The sequence below is a fragment of the Typha latifolia genome, chromosome 3, assembly GCF_019914945.1.
Source record: "Typha latifolia isolate L0001 chromosome 3, TyphaL0001v2, whole genome shotgun sequence".
Lineage (NCBI taxonomy): Eukaryota > Viridiplantae > Streptophyta > Magnoliopsida > Poales > Typhaceae > Typha > Typha latifolia.
The window spans coordinates 12230380-12249247 of NC_133088.1; the positions used below are offsets into that span (position 1 = coordinate 12230380).

Genomic DNA, 18868 nt, shown 5'->3' on the forward strand with positions numbered 1-18868 from the left:
TTGCCCGCCCGACCCGGCCCGAAAGCCCGCCCGTTTAGCCCGCAACTAAGCCCGCCCATCTACTACAGTGCTTTGCCCGTTTGCTACAGTAATTTACCATTGCTACAGTAAAAATATTTTAGTATTATACCATTTTGCATTATTTTAAGCAGACTTTTAAAAAATTTTAATTTTTTTTAAATAAAGGAATATAAATATTTTAAAAAAAACTAATAGTTAAAAAAATTCTAAAAATAGCTGAAATATGGGTTGGGCCGAGTGATTGGTAGGTTGGGCTGGCCCGGCCCGATCTCTCACGGGCCAACGAGCGATAACGGGCTAGACTATTCTAGCCCGGCCCGAGTGATTAATGGGTCGGGCCGTGAACAAAGACTTAAGCCCGCTTGGCCCGAAAAGCCCGGCCCGAACCCGGCTCGGCCCGCCCGGTTATCATGTCTAGGCTTGAGGGTGGTCGTGAACCGCCGCCGACGGGGTCACTGGCGGTCACTCCCTCCCTCAACTCTTCTCTTCCTCGCATCGGTCGCAAGAAAGGAAAAGTCTGGTTGGGCTCGGGTTTAACCCGAGCCAACCCTTTTTCATTTGATTTTCGGGTTCGGGTTCGGGTTTCAGTTTGGATTTCGGATCAAAAGACCCGACCCGAACCACTAAAATTTGGGTAGGCTGCGGGTTAGCCTGTAGCCCAATCCATTCTTTGGCTGGGCCTTGGCCCAGCCCGATTAGTTCTATTTTTATGGAATGGGTCGGGCCAACAGCAGCCCAACCCAATCCAATGGGTAATTAAACCCATTTTAGTTCTTTTTATTTTTTTTAATTTATTTTTTAAAATTTTAGAAATATTGATATTATTCAAATTAAAAATTTTATTATTATTTATTATTAAAGGTGGTGATTTTTAGTATGTGAGTTAGATATTTGAAATTTCGGTTGTCTTGCCTAGACTCAAGTGAGTGGGTTCACTCACATAATTATTTTATTATATTTTGTACCTTTGTCAAACATGTAAATTTTCTGTCTGCAAAATTATTATTTTCATCCGTACGTGTAAAAATTAATTGTTACATTTTCTGTGTGCATTTAATCATTATACTAAGTGCATCACCATACTTTGTGCAAATATCAAAATTTGTGAAAAGAAAAGCGAGATTTGTATTGGTATGATATAGAGAACAGTCCCGGTATAAATCACTTGCGATTTTTCCGTAGTGACTCAAGTTTATCTGGAAGTCTAGGAGAAAATCTTAAATCAGATCATTGCGGTAACTTTCTTAGGTGACTCTGACGGGGTTAGGGAACAGTCCTAGGATGAATGATGAATTCCTACATGACTCTAACTTCTCTTAATGGTTAGTGGAAAAGACAGAATATGTTGATCACATAGTGATACCATCTGATGACCTTAACCAGATCAGCTATGAAGAAAAGTCCCGAGAGTCATCTCGAGGTGACTTCTAGTTGATGTGGATCTATAGGGTTTAGACCCATTGAGACATATGACAGTATAAATATTGAAAAGATGTTAATACGTTGAAACTGTGCAAGGTTACAAGTTGTGACTCTTTATTGTTATCATTTTTATTATTTTAAAGAGCGTGCTTATTGCAAATTATTATGGATATTATTGCTTTTAGTTTAATCTTATTCAACATTAATATAATTTAGAATTTATTTGGTTTTCGAGTGGATTCCACTCACTTAGCTATAGTTGTTGGCTCATGGATTCTTTTTTTTTGTATTTATTTATCTATCTCATGTAATAGTCAGCGGGGCGACTGAGCGAGATATACCCGGACTCCCTCTCCACTTAGGATTCGCCTATTTACTTTTCCGCTATTTTGGATTTTATGCTTTAGAATAGAAGATTTATTTTGTTTCGTTTAGAGACTCAAAAATAATAACATTGTTTTATGTTTATTGCAATTAGTTTTAAAATTTAATAAAGCAGATCTTCATTTTATTTATTTATTTTGCCATCCTACATGTAGAAAGTATTAATAAGGCTTCGTGTATCTCAAGCATATTGAGATGCATGGCCGGTCATAATTTCTATTTCAGGTCGTGACATCTAGCACAAAAATGCTAGATCTACATAGAAAGACCCTTACAAATGATTAATCTAACAAAATTGAGCTAAATCTAGTATTTATACCAACGATGGCTGTGCCACAGGCACGGACCGTGCCGACCACCGGCCGGCACGGCACGGCACTTGCCGCGACACTTGCCGGTTGTGCCGTAAAAGAATGAGAGAAAGAGGTAAGGAATACTCACCTTTGCCATTGTAGTCGCCGTCGCCGCCGCTCGCCAATCGCCGCCCGCCGCCGCCAATTTAAGTTGCGAGTTTAAAGTTTAAGTTGTGGGTTCGGATCCGGATCGGCGGGCAGCGGGCGGCAATCGGCAAGTGGCGGCAACGGCAACGGCGACGAGGTCGATGGTGAGCGGCGATGCGTTAGGATGGTTGCCGTGCAGCACCCTCGTGCCACGTGCCAGTACGCCGCCAGCACGGCAAGTGCCGACCGGCACGGCCATCCTTAATTTCTACATCCTAAATTAGTTTGAGTGTAAAAAAAAAATTCTCTCTCACTTTCTAGAGATCTTGTCACTTTCATTTCTTATTTTTAATAAAGTGGCTCTCAAACAAAGAGACAAAATGTCTCTTCGACTAACTATTATGTCTTAACGAGTTATTAGATTTGGACATCGCTCCATCCGTGCCCATCGGCATGGGTCAACACAAGGCTGTGGTAGTTCGACAAGTACCCATGCATTGAGGACACAACTCGACAAGGCCCTGTGCCACTAGCACAGTCTGTCCCAAGTGTTTTGCCCTCATCAACATGGGGCATGCTGAAAGGAATGGTCATCGTAGGAAAATCATATATAAAAACAAATAAAATCACTTTCTTTTTCTTTTACTAAGTGGCAACATCAGTTGATAAAAAGAAATAACCTTGTCAAGAACTGAGTTCTCATTTGAGGGACCACTTGCATATAAATGATTGTAGACAACATCCAAGACCACACGAAGACCAATGCGATTAAGGGCCTGTAAAGCAACATAATATGTAGAATATCATCTTATACTAGACTATCATGATTACCATCTATAATAAAAAAATCATTTGAATGACATAAAACTAAACATGTGCACCTGGATCATCTTCCGGAATTCAAGAATACGAGCTGGCCCATTTGGGTTGCTAGCATAGCTTCCCTTTGGAATCCCCCAAAGCACGGGGTTATACCTTTCTTGCATATTATCATACATAAGCATACCTTGGCAAGTTATTAAATTATGTCATAAAATATTATTCTGAAAAACAGAGATAAATACCCCCAATTATAACCATCTTCGTCCTGAATGGCTGTAATTTCAGCTTGTTGCTTATCTGAATCTGGAGGGAGTTTTGCCATTGCAACCTCATCTGCTGTTGAGAACCATATAAATGGAACAAGCAAAGGGGAAAAGAAGAAGAAAGATGAAGTATGTCCCAAGCAATTTCATAGTGAAATCAAATTCTAATTCTAAATTAGCAAGGGAAGTACGGCAAGAAATACACACATAAGATATTAGGAAAAATAATTTCAGAAGTGTTGAAAGATTTCTGGGAAAAGGTAAGCAAATCTATCAGATGCCATAATCAAGATCATAAAATTCATTACTAACATAGAAACACCTTAAGGCTAATAAGTAATAACCATGACCAGATAATGACTTTCCCAACTACTCATAAAAGTGGCCTGCAGATATTCTGGATAATCGCATTCTGTTGAGTTAGATTGTTCTCGTCTTCCCTCATCTAACTCCCGTCAGTCAAATGGTCTTGAAATAGATTGAATGAAGTGAAATAGGGTAGGCATATATAACGGGAAGCTCCATCATTGGCTTTATTGGTCCTGGTATGTTGATTGAAGCTTATTTCACATCCAAAAGAGAGGTTGTGGGCCATCTGAGCTTTTAGTCTATAGGTTCAATAACATACTCTTATAGATTCCTTGAATTCAACCAAGTCATTGCCAGCAATCTGCTCTTATACCTTGGAATCAAAGGGCAAATTCCTTTCTTTAGTGCATGCAATATGTGTGCTAGATAACTTGTAAGGCCCATAGTACATGACCAAAAAAATCAAACTGTCACATATATGACTGCCAAAACATTGAGCTTTTCTGTGATAGTTTGTCAGAATTTTTCTTTGCCTCAAGAGTAAGCCCTGAATAAGCTCAGTCAAGTAAGAAAAAGGATTTAAAGAAGGATCCATGCTCCAGAAGGAGGAAGTGAGGAACTGTCCAATAATGAGCTTCCTTCAGAGTCAGACCAACAAACATGCTTAGTGGCCAATAGCTTGCATTTAGGAACAAAAGGAAGAGGTTCCAGCAAATGAAATCCTATTTTCTTTACTTAAATCAGAAAAAGAAAACCATCAAGTTCCTCTGACACAATTTTCAAATATATTCTCGAGGAGTTGATCTAAAGTTTCTCCCAAGAATTTTCATTCCACTGTATAAATCATTTCATATAATAAAGTAAATAATCCTCAAATAGATATAAACATAATCAAGAATGAATATTCAACTAAAATCAATTAGACACATTAGATTATGTTTTAGCAAGAAAGTAGATAACTAACTCCAGATTGAAGTATATTCAGGCATAACATAACAATTCTTAGACAGAGTTTCTACCCAATAATAGCCGTGCCAGTGACACGTGCCATGTCGTGCCACCATCGGCACGACTAGCACGTGTCGGCACGTATTTATAGTTTTTTTAATAATTTTTTTAGAATATTTAGAAATGTTTTGGGTTTTCGGTATGTCAATCTTTGATTTTTTGTTTAAATATATGTATTAAAACCTACATTATAGTGATTTATCTTTAAATTATTTTTGTAAATGACTTATTTTATTAAAAATAAAACAATAGTTAAATATAAATAGTATTCAACACATAATTGAATACATTCATTAAAATTAATATTAATGATTAAACACTTCATGATATAATTAAATATTCCATAATAAAATTGAACACATAATATTAATTGATAATAATTTAATAATTAAAACTAATATCTAGTTAAACGTAGAATGACGAGGAGGATCAAAAACTTTATTTGTCAATACAATAATAACATGATAATGTTTACATTAAATATTATCGATATTTTTCAAAACTTATCCATTGATAGTATTGCTTGTTGTAACGTCTCACATAGTCTTTATACAAATAAGAATTTTATAATTCTCATATGGATATTAAATATGCACGGGGATGACCGGCACAGACACACTATAAAGATATACATATTATAGAAATAGAGTATAATAAAAGTATTGTGGCTCTAGTGGGTGTGATTGATATGATGGTAATAATAATAAACTTATATCATCTTGTGGGTGCATCTCTTTTAATGCTCTGTTACCTATAGACTCAAGTCCTTTGTAAAAAGGATATCTCTAAAGATGTTATGTAACAGAGACATACGTCTCATCTCCGTCATCATCGCCACCAGACTGAATCTCATTATTATCATCATCATTATCATTATCATGTCAAGTCTCATCGTCAATTTTATTTAAGCATATATCAATTGGTCAATTGATTTGATAATAACTTATGAAAATAGAGAAAAAAATTAAGAAAAATAACTCCACATGGCACAATAACTGGCACAAAATTGTGTCGGACGGCATGCACCTGTGGCAATCAACACGGCTCGGCACGGAGGTGTGTCACTAGCACACCACGTGCCAAATGTCGTGCCACTACTGGCACGACAAGTGTCGATCGGAACGGGGTGTGCTGATCGACACAACCATCCATGTTTCTACTAAAACTGCTAAATTGTAGAGACAGTATATTAGCAGGTCACTCCAAGTTAACAAACTGTGCTAAATAAGCATCATCCAAAGTTAGAGAAGATGTTGATTAGCCAAAAAGTAAATTCTAATGAACTTAAACACTCACCAAGATATTTCCAGTTATCTTTATTATCATCAACACCACCAAAATGAAAAGTCGGCAGTAGATGCACATGAGTCAAACCAGCGTTGGACATTTTTTTCAGGTGGTGTATGCCAGCTGAATCCTGAATTAGTAAGATTTAGTCCCACCAAAGAAGTAATTATGTCTGCTCATTCTACAACAATTTTTAACTGATACTACAGAGAAATCAACTATATCAACTACTATGAATTAAAATTTAGTGTAAAAAATATTATATCTCATGGATCGATCTGCTTTCAAATGCTAAGAAATTCAAAGACAAATTCTTATTGGTGAAATTTAAGTTCATGTAGCTAAAGGGGAAATAGGGTCCCTTAGATATAAATTTATAATGATAAAGAATACAAATATGGTCCCTTACTTAGATCGAATCATGATATTTAACTGAAAAAACAATGTTCTTTGCTTTAAGTAGGTGAGTAAAACACTAAAAATCATTACCCAACTAGGGAAGTATAATCTAAAATTCTTAAATAGCATTACTCTAATTTCCACTATCCACTAGTATTGAAATTGCCCCCAAACTAGTTATAGCCTCTGTCTGAACACATTGATAGGATCAGCAATTATCCAAAAGGTATTTCAAATAATACCTACCAGGAGCAACAAAGTATGCTTTTCTCAAGATGCATTTGCTTTCTGTAAAGTGCTGAACTGCTAAGTTCATGATACAATCTTGATAACAAAAATATAAATATCAACCTGAGAGGTAAAGGCAAGGTAGCCTCCTTTAAAATTGGGATCCACTGTGCTGTCACTGGCACTGCAAATGAATTACAAACAAACTAACATCATAGAATCCTAGTGTGCAAACATCTATGACAAAGGAAAGAGAATAATAGAGAAGCATTTAAAAGGTAAATGAATCTAAATGTCTATATACATTAGTATGATTTCAACTTTCAAGACTCAAACGAATGCCAACTTCCAAACAAGATAAAAAGTATAATTTTAATAAAATTTAACGATATCTTTGACGTGCCTCTCATTAGTTCCAGGTAAAACCTTCCCATTACATGTCACACCAGAAGGCAGCTGCCATTGCCGAAACTAGGTCATAATTTGGCACATAGGCCACAACCTATTGTAACAGTGTGGATTAATCACCAGCCACAGCTATAATACCCCTGTTGGACTACTCCATTGGAGCCCCTAGCATAATCTTCCTCTGGGAAGCATGCTATGCAATTAAAGGGTCACCAGCCCTCCAGATGCATAGAGTCATTGCATTTGCAGCTTCATGGTATTTGGCAGGTCACTAGTTAGTCTGGTTTATCTGCCACTGCCAAACATAAGTACGAGGAATGGAGGATACCATCCTTGTTCTTTTGTACAACTTATGAGACCAAGTCATCCCTGTCCCTCTCATGACAAATGTTTAACTAAGCTCAACAGTCTAAAAGCATGAAAATGTCAAAAAAACGTGAGCCAAACTGCTAGTGTTTTCTAGCTATGAAATAGATTTCTCCAACGATGGCCATGCTGTGCCGTGCCACCATCGGCACGCGTCGGCATGCCCTGCGTGCTAGTGGCATACCCCTACGTACCATTGACATACATTTATAATATTTTTAATAAACTTTTAAGGAGGGTGTGCCTTCACTGGCACACCCCGTGTCAAGTGCTATGCCACTACTAGCACGACAAGTACCGGTCAACACGGGCGTGCCGACCGGCACAACCATCCATGGATTCTTCTGCTATCCAATCAGCAAGGGTCGACACGTATTATATTAATGAATTTGGGACCGATATGAGGGGATTATCTCGATACTCTTTTGAGACCACTCATTGAGCCACTATTATTGTGTATATCTTACTTTAAAGAAATCTAATTTGAGGGTTTTTTCATCCCTTTGGCTATTTCTTTGCATTTTGTCCTTGATCTCTATAAATTATACATTTAGAAATCAAAGGAAAATTTTGTTTTGCTCCGATCATTTGCCTCAACAAAGAGAATCCAAGAAAATTTAAAGAAAACCATGAGATTAAAATCTCACTACATATGTTACACTAATATATGATTATATATAGTGTTCACGAACTCTGATTTAACCTAAAACCTATTTTAATTTTTAAGGTCATAGAAAGATTTAAAGATTGTTTTTGGGTATGTCAAAACCATTAAGTGTGCCAATAGCACATCAACTCAGCATGACACATGTCAACAATATGTACTATGCCGACCTTGCTGATATGTGTCATGGCCAATGTCGGGATGCCTCGTGCCATTGGTACAACAATCCTTGGTCATGACAACTTCCTTTGCTATTCTAATCCCAATGTTGATTGGCGTTTCTCAATTCCTTTGCTATTCTGAAAATAATATATATTTCCTGGGTGTTCTTTATTGACTGAACAGTGAACAAAGATGTAAACTTATCCTATTAAAACTCATTAAGAATAACAAAGACTATCTTGATATCAATTATCAAGAAACAGAAAGTTCATTGGACATAGATGTAGTGCTTTATGCTTTTGTTGTGCTATCTCACAAATTGCTCTTAAAGCTTACAATGATAGTGAACGACGGTTTTACTCTTTGACACTCTAGCATTCTCCCTCACTTTTGGGCTTGAGACATTTTAATTGGACCAAAAAGTGTATCCGAAAACAGGTAAAGCTTTTAATATTTTAAATGATAGGTCAGCCTGACAAATCCGAACTCATGACCCTCCTGCTCTGGTACAATGTTAATTCACCAATAATTCCAAAAATTCAAGCTACGAAAGAACAGAAAGCTCGATGAGCATCATATTCAAAAGAGAGATGTTAAACTCATGGAATCATAAGTAAGACACTTCAAAAGGAGATTTTCTACATAGTTCTCCCACATCTTTCTGCAGTTTTCTCTTTCTCTATTTCTTGTGGTATATGTGAACTTGAAATTTAAACTAAACTCCTTAACTTGTTTGAGAACTAATGACTTACCCTAACACAAACCAGTTGCAGCAAAGTGGCACAAACGCATGATGATTCTGAATGTTCTAACAATAGCTTAGGAGTCAAGTCTTTTCTGCCTCTAAGAAAATGAAAACAGTCAACCACTCATGGAAGATATTCTAAAAAAGTAAAATTATCATCACAATATGTTCTCCATAAGAGACAAGAAGTACACAAAGTTGAGAAGTTTAATTACATGTAAAGCCTAAGACTAAGTCCACTTAACAGCTGTACTTAGTAGTAGATTAGAAAGATTAGTACCTGAAATCCCGAATATGTAACTCATAGATGCTGATGTCAGAAAAGGAAAGAAGGCATGGTTTTTCATCAGCCAGTTCATCCCAGTTTGCCGGTTTTAATTTTTCACTATCTAGATCAACTAACCAAGTCCGTTTTCCATCAGAAGAAAGTCTGATTCAAGAGAAAAGGTGCGAAGAGTAAAACAGACGGAACAAGCTCTGCATCTATAACATTTACATATTACTAATATAACTATTTTGTCATATAACTGTATTTCATATGATAATCAACAAACCCTCTAGCATAAGGATCATTTGCTGCACACATCTCAATCTGTGAAGTGCTTGGATGATATACGGAAACTTCATAAACGTAATAGCGGGCTTCCCAATTTCTTGGTCCAACAACACTCCAAACACCATTTAGCTCCTCAAGTTTGACATGTTCGAGTGGATCTCCACCAGATGGATCCTCATAGAAACATGCACTCACATCCTACTTTTATGTACATTTCTTTAACAAAATGGAAGATAAAAGAGATGACATATAAAGAAATCTCTAAAAAAATTAAAATTAAATATTTCTGTCCATACCTGTGCTGTAGGAGCCCAAAGATGAAGTGCAACAGCTTCCTTACTGAAAACTGGACCAAGTGGCCCAGTATATGAAAACATGTCGTCCAAGACACCAGGTAATTGCAGGCCGGTAGAATTCTTGCATTTCCCGTCAACTGCATGCAAGAAAAGGTAGTACTGACTACTTACATATTATACAAGAGACTGTTACTTTACTGACAAGTTTCAGCTAAAGAATTAGAAAAAAAAATAGTGTTGAACTGTATTTTGTGGACATATTCTTAGTGGAGTCAAGCAACTCATCCACTGGCGAACATGCAACAAAAATCTACAACCAAGATAGAGGGTCAGCAGATGGAACTCTATGGGAGTAAAGCAAAAGAAAATTACACCTAAGATTCTAAAGAAAAGATACATTATAGTGCACAAGGCTAACAGCAATATGTGGCCTGGGAGGCCAAGATGTACACAGCTTATCTCTTTTTATTGTTTCCATAACCAGAATCCAGACTACCACACTAATATGGACTTCTCTGCTTAGATATGCCACATAAGATCAATGTATAAATACAGTATGGAGCTAAAAGTATAGTGTAACAATATTAGTCTTGACCCTAGATTGGGTTGAGAGGGAAGAGATAAGGAGAAGAGAAGAGTTTGGGAAAAAAATGTTTTCTATTTGCTTTTGCATGAAAGAGGGAGCAAAGCCGAGCGAAGCCCTATTTATACAAGGTCATCATAAAATAAGATAAATAAATAATATATACATCTAATAACTCTAATACTCCCCTCAAACTCAAGGTATTGTATAAACAGAGAGTTCGCTGACTAAATGTTCAAATCATAGAAGGGGAAGAAACTTCGTGAAGAAGTCGACAATTTGCTCCTCAGTGCTAAGGCAATGGAGTGAAATAATGCCAGGTCAGTACTCTTGATGAGTGTAGTGCATATCGACTTCAATATGCTTCGCCATCTTAGAAAACAGAATTTTTAGCACTAGCATTATCGACATGAAGAGGGGACGAGAAGGGTAAGAGAACACCCATATCACTAAGGAGATGACGAAGCCAAATAATCTCCTTCGTCGCTGCACACATAGCACAATACTCTGACTTAGTACTAGAGAGAGACTACATTCTACATCTTGCTACGCCAAGAAATTAGAAAATCTCCTAGAAAAATATAGAAGCCAGTAGTAGACTTTCAAATCAGACCTGTCAAGAGCATAATTTGCATGGGAATAAGCTCACAGAGCTAAGATGAAAGTCGATGGCATAAAAAGAGACTGAGTGATGGTGCCACGAAGATATCGAAGAATACGTATACGAGTGGCATAGTGAGCAGATCAAGGAGCCTGCATGAATTAAGTAACAAGACTAACTGCATGAGAGATATCAGGTCGGGTAATGGTCAGGTAGACGAGTGCCCCTACCAATTGACGATATCTGGTCGGATCTGGAAGAAGCTTACCATCATCAAGCAAAAGCTTCAAATAAAGCTCAATTGGGATAGCAACGTGACGAGTATCAGTGATGGTGGCATGACAGAGAATGTCTGTAATATACTTTTGCTGGGACAACAAAAGGCTGTGGGATGACTGAGCAATTTCGATACCCAAAAAGTATCGAAGAGAACTGAGGTCTTTCATCTCAAATTGACGCTAAAGATGCTATTGGGGAGAGCAGATATTGGCCGAGTCATCTCTAATGATAACCATATTATCGACATACAGAATAAAAATGAACCAACGCTGAGCAGAATAGCGCAAAAACATAAATGGCTCAGATGGGCTCTACTGAAATCTGTAGTGTCACGACCCGAAAAAGAAATCATTACCGGCCATGCATCTCAATATGCTTGAGATACACGAAGCCTTATTAATACTTTTTACCAGTACGATGGCAAAATAAATAAAAAAAATGAAGATTTGCTTTATTAAATTTAAAACTAATTATAATAAACATAAAACAATGTTATTGTTATTGAGTCTCTAAACAAAATAAATAAATCTTCTAATCTAAACCATAAAATCCAAAAGAGCGGAATCCTAAGTGGAGGTGGACTCCAGGTACATCTCGCTCAGTCGCCCCGTTGACTATTACCTGAGATAGATAAATAAATACAAAAAAAAAGAATTCATGAGCCAACAACTATAGCTCAGTGAGTGGAATCCACTCGAAAATCAAATAAATTCTAAATTATATTAATGCTGAATAAAATTAAACTAAAAGCAACAATATCCATAACAATTTGCAATAAGCATGCTCTTTAAATAATGACAATAAGAACAATAAAGAGTAACAACTTGTAACCTTGCACAGTTTCAACGTATTAACATCTTTTCAATATTTATACTGTCATATGTCTCAATGGGTATATACCCTATGGATCCACATCAACTAGAAGTCACCTCGAGATGACACTCGGGACTTTTCTTCATAGCTGATCCGGTTAGGGTCATCAGATGGTATCACAATGTGATCAACACATTCTGTCTTTTCCACTAACCGTTGAGAGAAGTTAGAGTCACCTACGAATTTCTCATTCATCCTAGGACAGTTCCCTAACTCCGTCAGAGCCACCTAAAAAAGTCACCGCAGTGATCTGATTTAGGACTTTCCCCTAGACTTCCAGATACACTTGAGTCACCACGGAAAATCGCAAGCGATTTATACCGAGACAGTTCTCTAAGTCGTACCAATACTAGTCCCGTTTATCTTTTCACTAATTTCAATATTTGCACAAAGTATGGTAATGCACTGAGTATAATGATTATGCACACAGAAAATGTAACAATTAAATTTTGCACGTAAGGATGAAATAAATAGTTTTGCACACAGAAAATTTACATGGTCCGACAAAGGTACGAAATATAATAAAATAAATATGTGAGTGAACCCACTCGCCTGAGTCTAGACAAGACAACTGAATCTCAAATCCCTAGCTCACGTGCTAAAAATCACCATCTTTAATAATAAATAACAATAATATTTGTAATTAAAAAAAAATATTAAAAATATATCTATAATTTAACTCAAAAATTAATAATTTGGGCCAACATAAGCCCAAATCAGTTGGGCTGGGCTGTAGTTGGCCCGCAGCCCACCCAACCCACACTTAAATAGATTGGGCCCAAGGTCCAATCCAATTAACTAATGGAACCGGGTCAGGTTCCTTGTATTCGGATCCAACCCGACCCGAATCCAACAACTTAATGGGAGAAGGCCAGACTCGGGTTGCCCAAGTCTGTCTTCTCCAAGCCGAAGAGAGAGAGAAAAAGAGAGAGGAAAAGAGAGAGAGGATGACGCCGGCGGCCACCGTGGCGATGGTTCGCCGACCGCACCCTTAGCTCCCCAACACCCACACGGTGCCGCCGTCCTCGCGAGGTGGAAGAGAACCTGCGAACGGCGATCGATCCCATGGCCAACGGCGACCGAGCCACGAGGGCTCCAACGGTGAACGCCCATGGCACGAGGCCAACGGCAAGACGCTTCCGGATGGAGCGGCAGCGACCTGAAGCCGCCGGCCGGCCTAATTTGTTGGTGAAGCCGAAGAACCCCCAAATTAGGTATTTTTAATTAATTTATTAAATTGAAATTAAACTTGAGGGGTGGGAGTGGGCTTACCAAGGAGTCACGTGGTGGTCTCCGCTGGCTCCGGCGACACTCCGACAGGCCAATTCCACGGCGTGACTCCGACGGTGAGGAAAAAGAAAACGAAAGAGAGAAGGAAGAAAAGAGAAGAGGGCTGAGGTGGTTAAGCAGATAGAGAGAGAAAGGATTAGGGTTTTAATTTATAGATTAAAAGAAGATCAAATCTAATCCGATTCGGATTATATGAGATCTTCTCTGCGCCTCATCGCGTGTCGAAGAAGGAGAGGGGAGGGGGTTGCACGTGCACCCTTCTCTCTCAACCCCAATTTTTTTTTCTGGTTCTTACATGTAGGCAATGAAAACACTGTAAAATCAATCAAACTAGGCACGAGGGGCTTGCTTGAGCCCGTAGATAGCTCGGGGCAATTAGATGTAATCTGGAGGAAAAGGGAAACCAGGTGGATGATCCATGTATACCTCCTCATCAAGAAGATCATGAAGTAACGGATTCTTCACATCCATCTGAAGTAAAGGTCACTAACGACTGGAAGCAATAGTAAGAAAAGTGCAGATAGAAGTCATCTGGGCAACTGGAGCAAAGATCTCCTCGTAGTCTATCCCATACACTTAAGTAAAGCCCCGAGAAACTAGACGAGCTTTCTACCAACCTATAGACCTATCAGGTCGATACTTGATCTTGAAGATCCATTTACAGCTGACAGACACGATGCCTGCTGCCACTCTGGAATCTAGACAGCCTCACGGTAGGACCTAGGCTGAAGAGTGGAGTGAATGACTGCAAGGAAAGTGTGAAACTTGGGGGAGAATATAGCAGAAGACATCATAAAGTCATACCAGTTAGGAATGCGATGCTCACGCTTTAAATAGCGACGAGCAGGTGTAGGAGCCGTCACAGTAGAGGATGGGACGATCGGAGGGATACTACTAGTAGAGGAAAGCTTAGCTGTAGGAAGGAGACACGACGTGCGAGTGTAGAAGTATGGGAGGTCGTCATGAGAGGAGGGTACTCCTCTGGAAAAGCTGGAACGTCAGCGACAGAGCGATCCAAAAATGATAAGTCTAAGGAAGCCAAAGTATCGGAGGTGAATAAGGGTATCTCTTCCAGAAAAGTGACATGACTTGATATCCTAAAGCGACGAGCATAAGTACCATAACAATAATAAACTTATTTAGGACTATATCTTAGAAAGATGCATTTAGCTGTTCGAGGGGACAACTTGTTGTGTTCACCGGGAGGAAAAACAAAGCAGGTGCACCCAAAGACAAAGATGGCCATAAGATGGTGAAGTACCATAGAGACGCTAGTACAGAATCACACCATCAAAGGCTAGAGATGAAGTTTAACTAATTAGATAGAGAGCAATAAGAAAGGCCTCGGTCTAATAAGAATGAGGAACATAAGCCTCAAAGATAACAACATGAGTGGTCTTAAGAAGATGACGATGTTTCTGTTTGGCAACACTATTCTGAGTAGGGGTATAGGGACACAACTGCTGAGGTAGGGTGCTGGCAAAAGCATGAATAGAATAACACTTAGAGGAAAGATACTCTCGAGCACTATCAGATTAATAGATTTTAATGGATCGACCGAACTGAGTACGAACCACAGAAGAGAAATCACGATAGGTCTAACACACTTCAGAACGCTGATGCATGAGGTAAATCCAAGTGAAACGAGAGAACTCATCAATGAAATACACAGTAGAAAAAACCAAGACCCGAAGAGAGCGGAGCAGGCCATAAATATCAGAGTGCAAAATGTGAAAAGGGGAATTAGAGATATTTGCATTAAGAGGAAAAGGAAGGGCTCGATGTTTTGCCAACCTACAGCTAGTACAAGAAGACAAACAAGAAAAATGACTACTACCTAAGAACCCAGACTGGGACAAGTCCAACCTACAGCTAGTACAAGAAGACAAACAAGAAAAATGACTACTATCTAAGAACCCAGACTGGGACAAGTCCAACCTACAGCTAGTACAAGAAGACAAACAAGAAAAATGACTACTACCTAAGAACCCAGACTGGGACAAGTTGTTGAGACGCTGACTCAATACATGACCTAGACGCCGATACCACAAGTCTGAAGGAGAGAGGAGTGAGTGAACAAGCACTGGGGCGAGGTGATGGCAGGTGAAGCTAATCCAGGTAGTAAAGCCCATGAATCCGACTATCGATCTCAATTCTTTGGCTTGTAGACTGGTCCTGCACAACACAAGAAGTGGAAGAGAAGGATACAGTATAACTAGAGTTAGAAAGTCGAGTAATAAAAATAAGACTCATGGTTAGGCCAAGAATAAGCCAGACATCAGATAAAGTAAGACGACTCGTGAGATCTATGGTAGGGGTAATGTAGCCAATGTAAGAGATGGAGTAATAGGTCCCATCAACTATGTGAACATAAGGAAGCGTGATAGGGGTAGGGAATAGCACACCCTGTAGAGATGCCATCAATATGCCCGATAAGATGTCGACCGCAGAGGACCGTCTCAATGGAAAAGGCACATGAGGTCCAATCCCGCAGAATGACAAGTAGAAAAAAGACTAATGATACACTCACAATTGACCGGGACATAAGTCGCCAATAGAAGGGACGGCAAACTAGCAAACACCTTGAAAGCAATTCAAGATTTTCCAACTTGAGCCCTATCAAGCCTTTCTTCGAACATTTGGTGAGCAGAACTTTCGAACAGTGCAGCAGAAAAAATAAATAGAAAGGGAGCTGTGGATACAGTAAACATGTCTGCAGCGGTGGTGGAGGCTGTGGCAGCTGCAGCAGAAGGCGAGCTCAAGAAGTGAAGGGGGCAGCTCTCGAGCTCTATAATGGTGAAAGATGTCGAGGAGGCTGAAAAAAACGCTGTGCTGTTGCCGTGCTGCTGCTGCTGCTGCTGAAAACAGTGACAGCTGCAGCCGCTGTGGCTAACTGCTACTGCTGCATCTGCAGCAGTGGTGGAGGCTGCAGTTGCTACAGCAGAAGGTGAGCTCGAGGAGTGAGGGGGGCAGCTCTCGAGCTCTATAATGGTGAAAAAGAAAAAAACAATTGAAGAGGGAGATGGACAGAGAGATTGTTGGACAATGAGCGATCTAACTTAAAATATCTCTAGAGATTGAGATTGCTCTTGTACCATGTAACGACATTAATCTTGACCCTAGATTGGGTTGAGGGAGAAAAGAGAAGGAGAAGAGAAGAGTTTGGGAGAAAAATGTTTTGTATTTGCTTTTGCATGAAAGAGGGAGCAAAGCCCTATTTATACAAGGTCATCATAGAATAAGATAAATGAATAATATATATCTAATAACTCTAATACATAGGAAAACACATCTAGGTAATCTAAGGAAAAATGATATCATAGTGGTATAAGCCAGAAGGCTCCTAGCAATTTAGGTTCAGGGAGTACAAGATGTATACAAATTTACCTTCAATTATCTAAACTAGGATAACTGTAACGAAAGGGAAGCACAGTTCTCTTTCTCATTATGAATATATGAAATACCTAAGTTATTACATAAGATTATATGCACATCATCAACACCCCACCCCTGTGTGGATCAAATACGCAGAGTTGGCATACAAGAGATACTTTTGATGAGTAGGATGTAACTTGGTGAAAAAATCGGCTATCTGCTCAGCAGAAGATATATAAAAAAGACTGGTAATGCAAGCTAAAAGTTGATACCGAACAAAATGAGCATCCAATTTGATATGCCTGATCCGCTCATGAAATACATAGTTGCTTGCAATTTGTCTAGCACTATGTTATCACAACAAAGAGCAGCAGGTGTCGAGTTATAATACCTATATCACCCAATAGGCGACGAAGATAAAAGATCTCCTTAGCAGTAATGGAGATTGCTCTATGCTCTCCTTCGGTGCTAGAAAGAGAGACAATGCCTTGCTTCTTGATTCGCCAAGAAACAGACAAACCCAATGGCGGAATGAGGAGTGGTAGGATCTCCAACCCAATCAGCTTCAGAATAGGCATGAAGCATAAGAAAAGAATGAGCAGACATCAAAAGAGAGCTAGTACTGATCCCCCACACATATCTAAGAATCTGAAAAAGTGCCACATAATGAACAGATCGAGAGGCTGCTATAAACTGACTAATTATGCTCACAGCATGAGAAATATCTAGTCTAGTAATACATAAGTAGATAAGCTGACCCATAAGCTGTCTTTATCTAGTTGGATCTGTCAATTGCACACTCTCTATAGGACGAAGCTTCACATGAATCAAGAGGTGTATCAACTGTCATGTCATCAGATATAGCAATCCGACTAATCATATTAGATGTATACCTTTGTTGAGGTACATCTCTCTCCTAGAGCAATCTCAAGACTCAGAAAATAACGTAGCAATCCCAAATCCTTCACTTGAAAATGCTGAGACAAGTATTTCTGTAAAAACTTAATAGAAATCAAATCATCACCAGTAATCATTGATGCCCCTGCGGTGAGGACCGTATAAATATAGAGTGATCATGAGCCCTCTCAACATAACCAGCCTCAGTTACTACACAACAAAATCACTCAAACTAAGTAGAAGGTGTCTGCTTGAGTCCATAAATAGCTTGATGGAGGTGACGTACATGAGAAGAAGAAACAAAGAGTTTAGGCAGAGGTTGCATATATATTGTTTCAGATAAATCAGCAGGAAGAAAGGCATTTCTCATATCCATCTAAAATAAAGTCCAACGGCGAACTTCAACACCAGCAAGGAGAGTGCAAACAGTAATCGTATGAGCAATAGGAGCAAATGTCTCCTCGTAGAGTAAAATATATGGCAACAAGATGAGCTTTGTATCGCTTAGTAGAAATATCAAATCATCATTTTAACTTGGAAACTTATTTGTAGCTAATAGAGTCAACATCACTCATCAAGAGAACAACATCCCATATCTGAGTGTGCTCAAAGGCCTGAAACTCCTCAGCCATAGCACATTGCCAATCAAGTTGAAAAACATCTTCTTGATAAGAACTAGGTTCACGGTCTGCATAAAGAGCTATCAAAAGACATGAAACTCAAAGAAATAGTATGCAACATCAACATTACCATATCTTTGAGGAGGTCCATGCTCACAATGTGAACAGTGAGGACAAGCATTACTGCCAGGAAGAGACTTAGAAGGTGGCGGTACATAATGGACTAAAGGAGACACATACGTAGAAGGTATAGAATTAACCCATCGAGAGTACATCTGAGAAAAAGGAGGATAAGAAAAATGAGAAGTATTTGGACCTATAATAGTAGACTCATCAGAAGAATAAGGAGCTGGCAAAGGCTCGAGAGAAGCTGAGGAGAAGATGGAGGCTCAAGAAAAGTAAGATCCTTAGACTCACTAGAATAATAAGTGTCCTCTAAAAAAGGTGACACAATGAGCGATGCGCATTTGACGGGTCAAAGGATCATAGAAATGATATCCTTTGTGTTCAGAATTATATTCAAAGAGAACACATCCAACAGACCTAGCAGATAGCTTGTCACACTCATGA

The 18868-nt window shown here is 38.9% G+C and overlaps 1 protein-coding gene across 1 annotated transcript in view; it reads right to left on the reverse strand.

Moving 5' to 3' along the window:
- LOC140783614 (pullulanase 1, chloroplastic) overlaps window positions 1-18868 on the reverse strand; it is a 74171-nt gene that overhangs the window by 44202 nt on the left and 11101 nt on the right. The window contains exons 5-12 of the mRNA XM_073130555.1: window positions 9781-9917; window positions 9483-9682; window positions 9209-9358; window positions 6707-6767; window positions 5966-6086; window positions 3332-3422; window positions 3149-3242; window positions 2948-3043 (exon numbers count right to left, since the gene is read on the reverse strand). Coding sequence (XP_072986656.1) covers window positions 2948-3043; window positions 3149-3242; window positions 3332-3422; window positions 5966-6086; window positions 6707-6767; window positions 9209-9358; window positions 9483-9682; window positions 9781-9917 — 950 coding nt within the window. The remainder of the gene's footprint in view (window positions 1-2947; window positions 3044-3148; window positions 3243-3331; window positions 3423-5965; window positions 6087-6706; window positions 6768-9208; window positions 9359-9482; window positions 9683-9780; window positions 9918-18868) is intronic.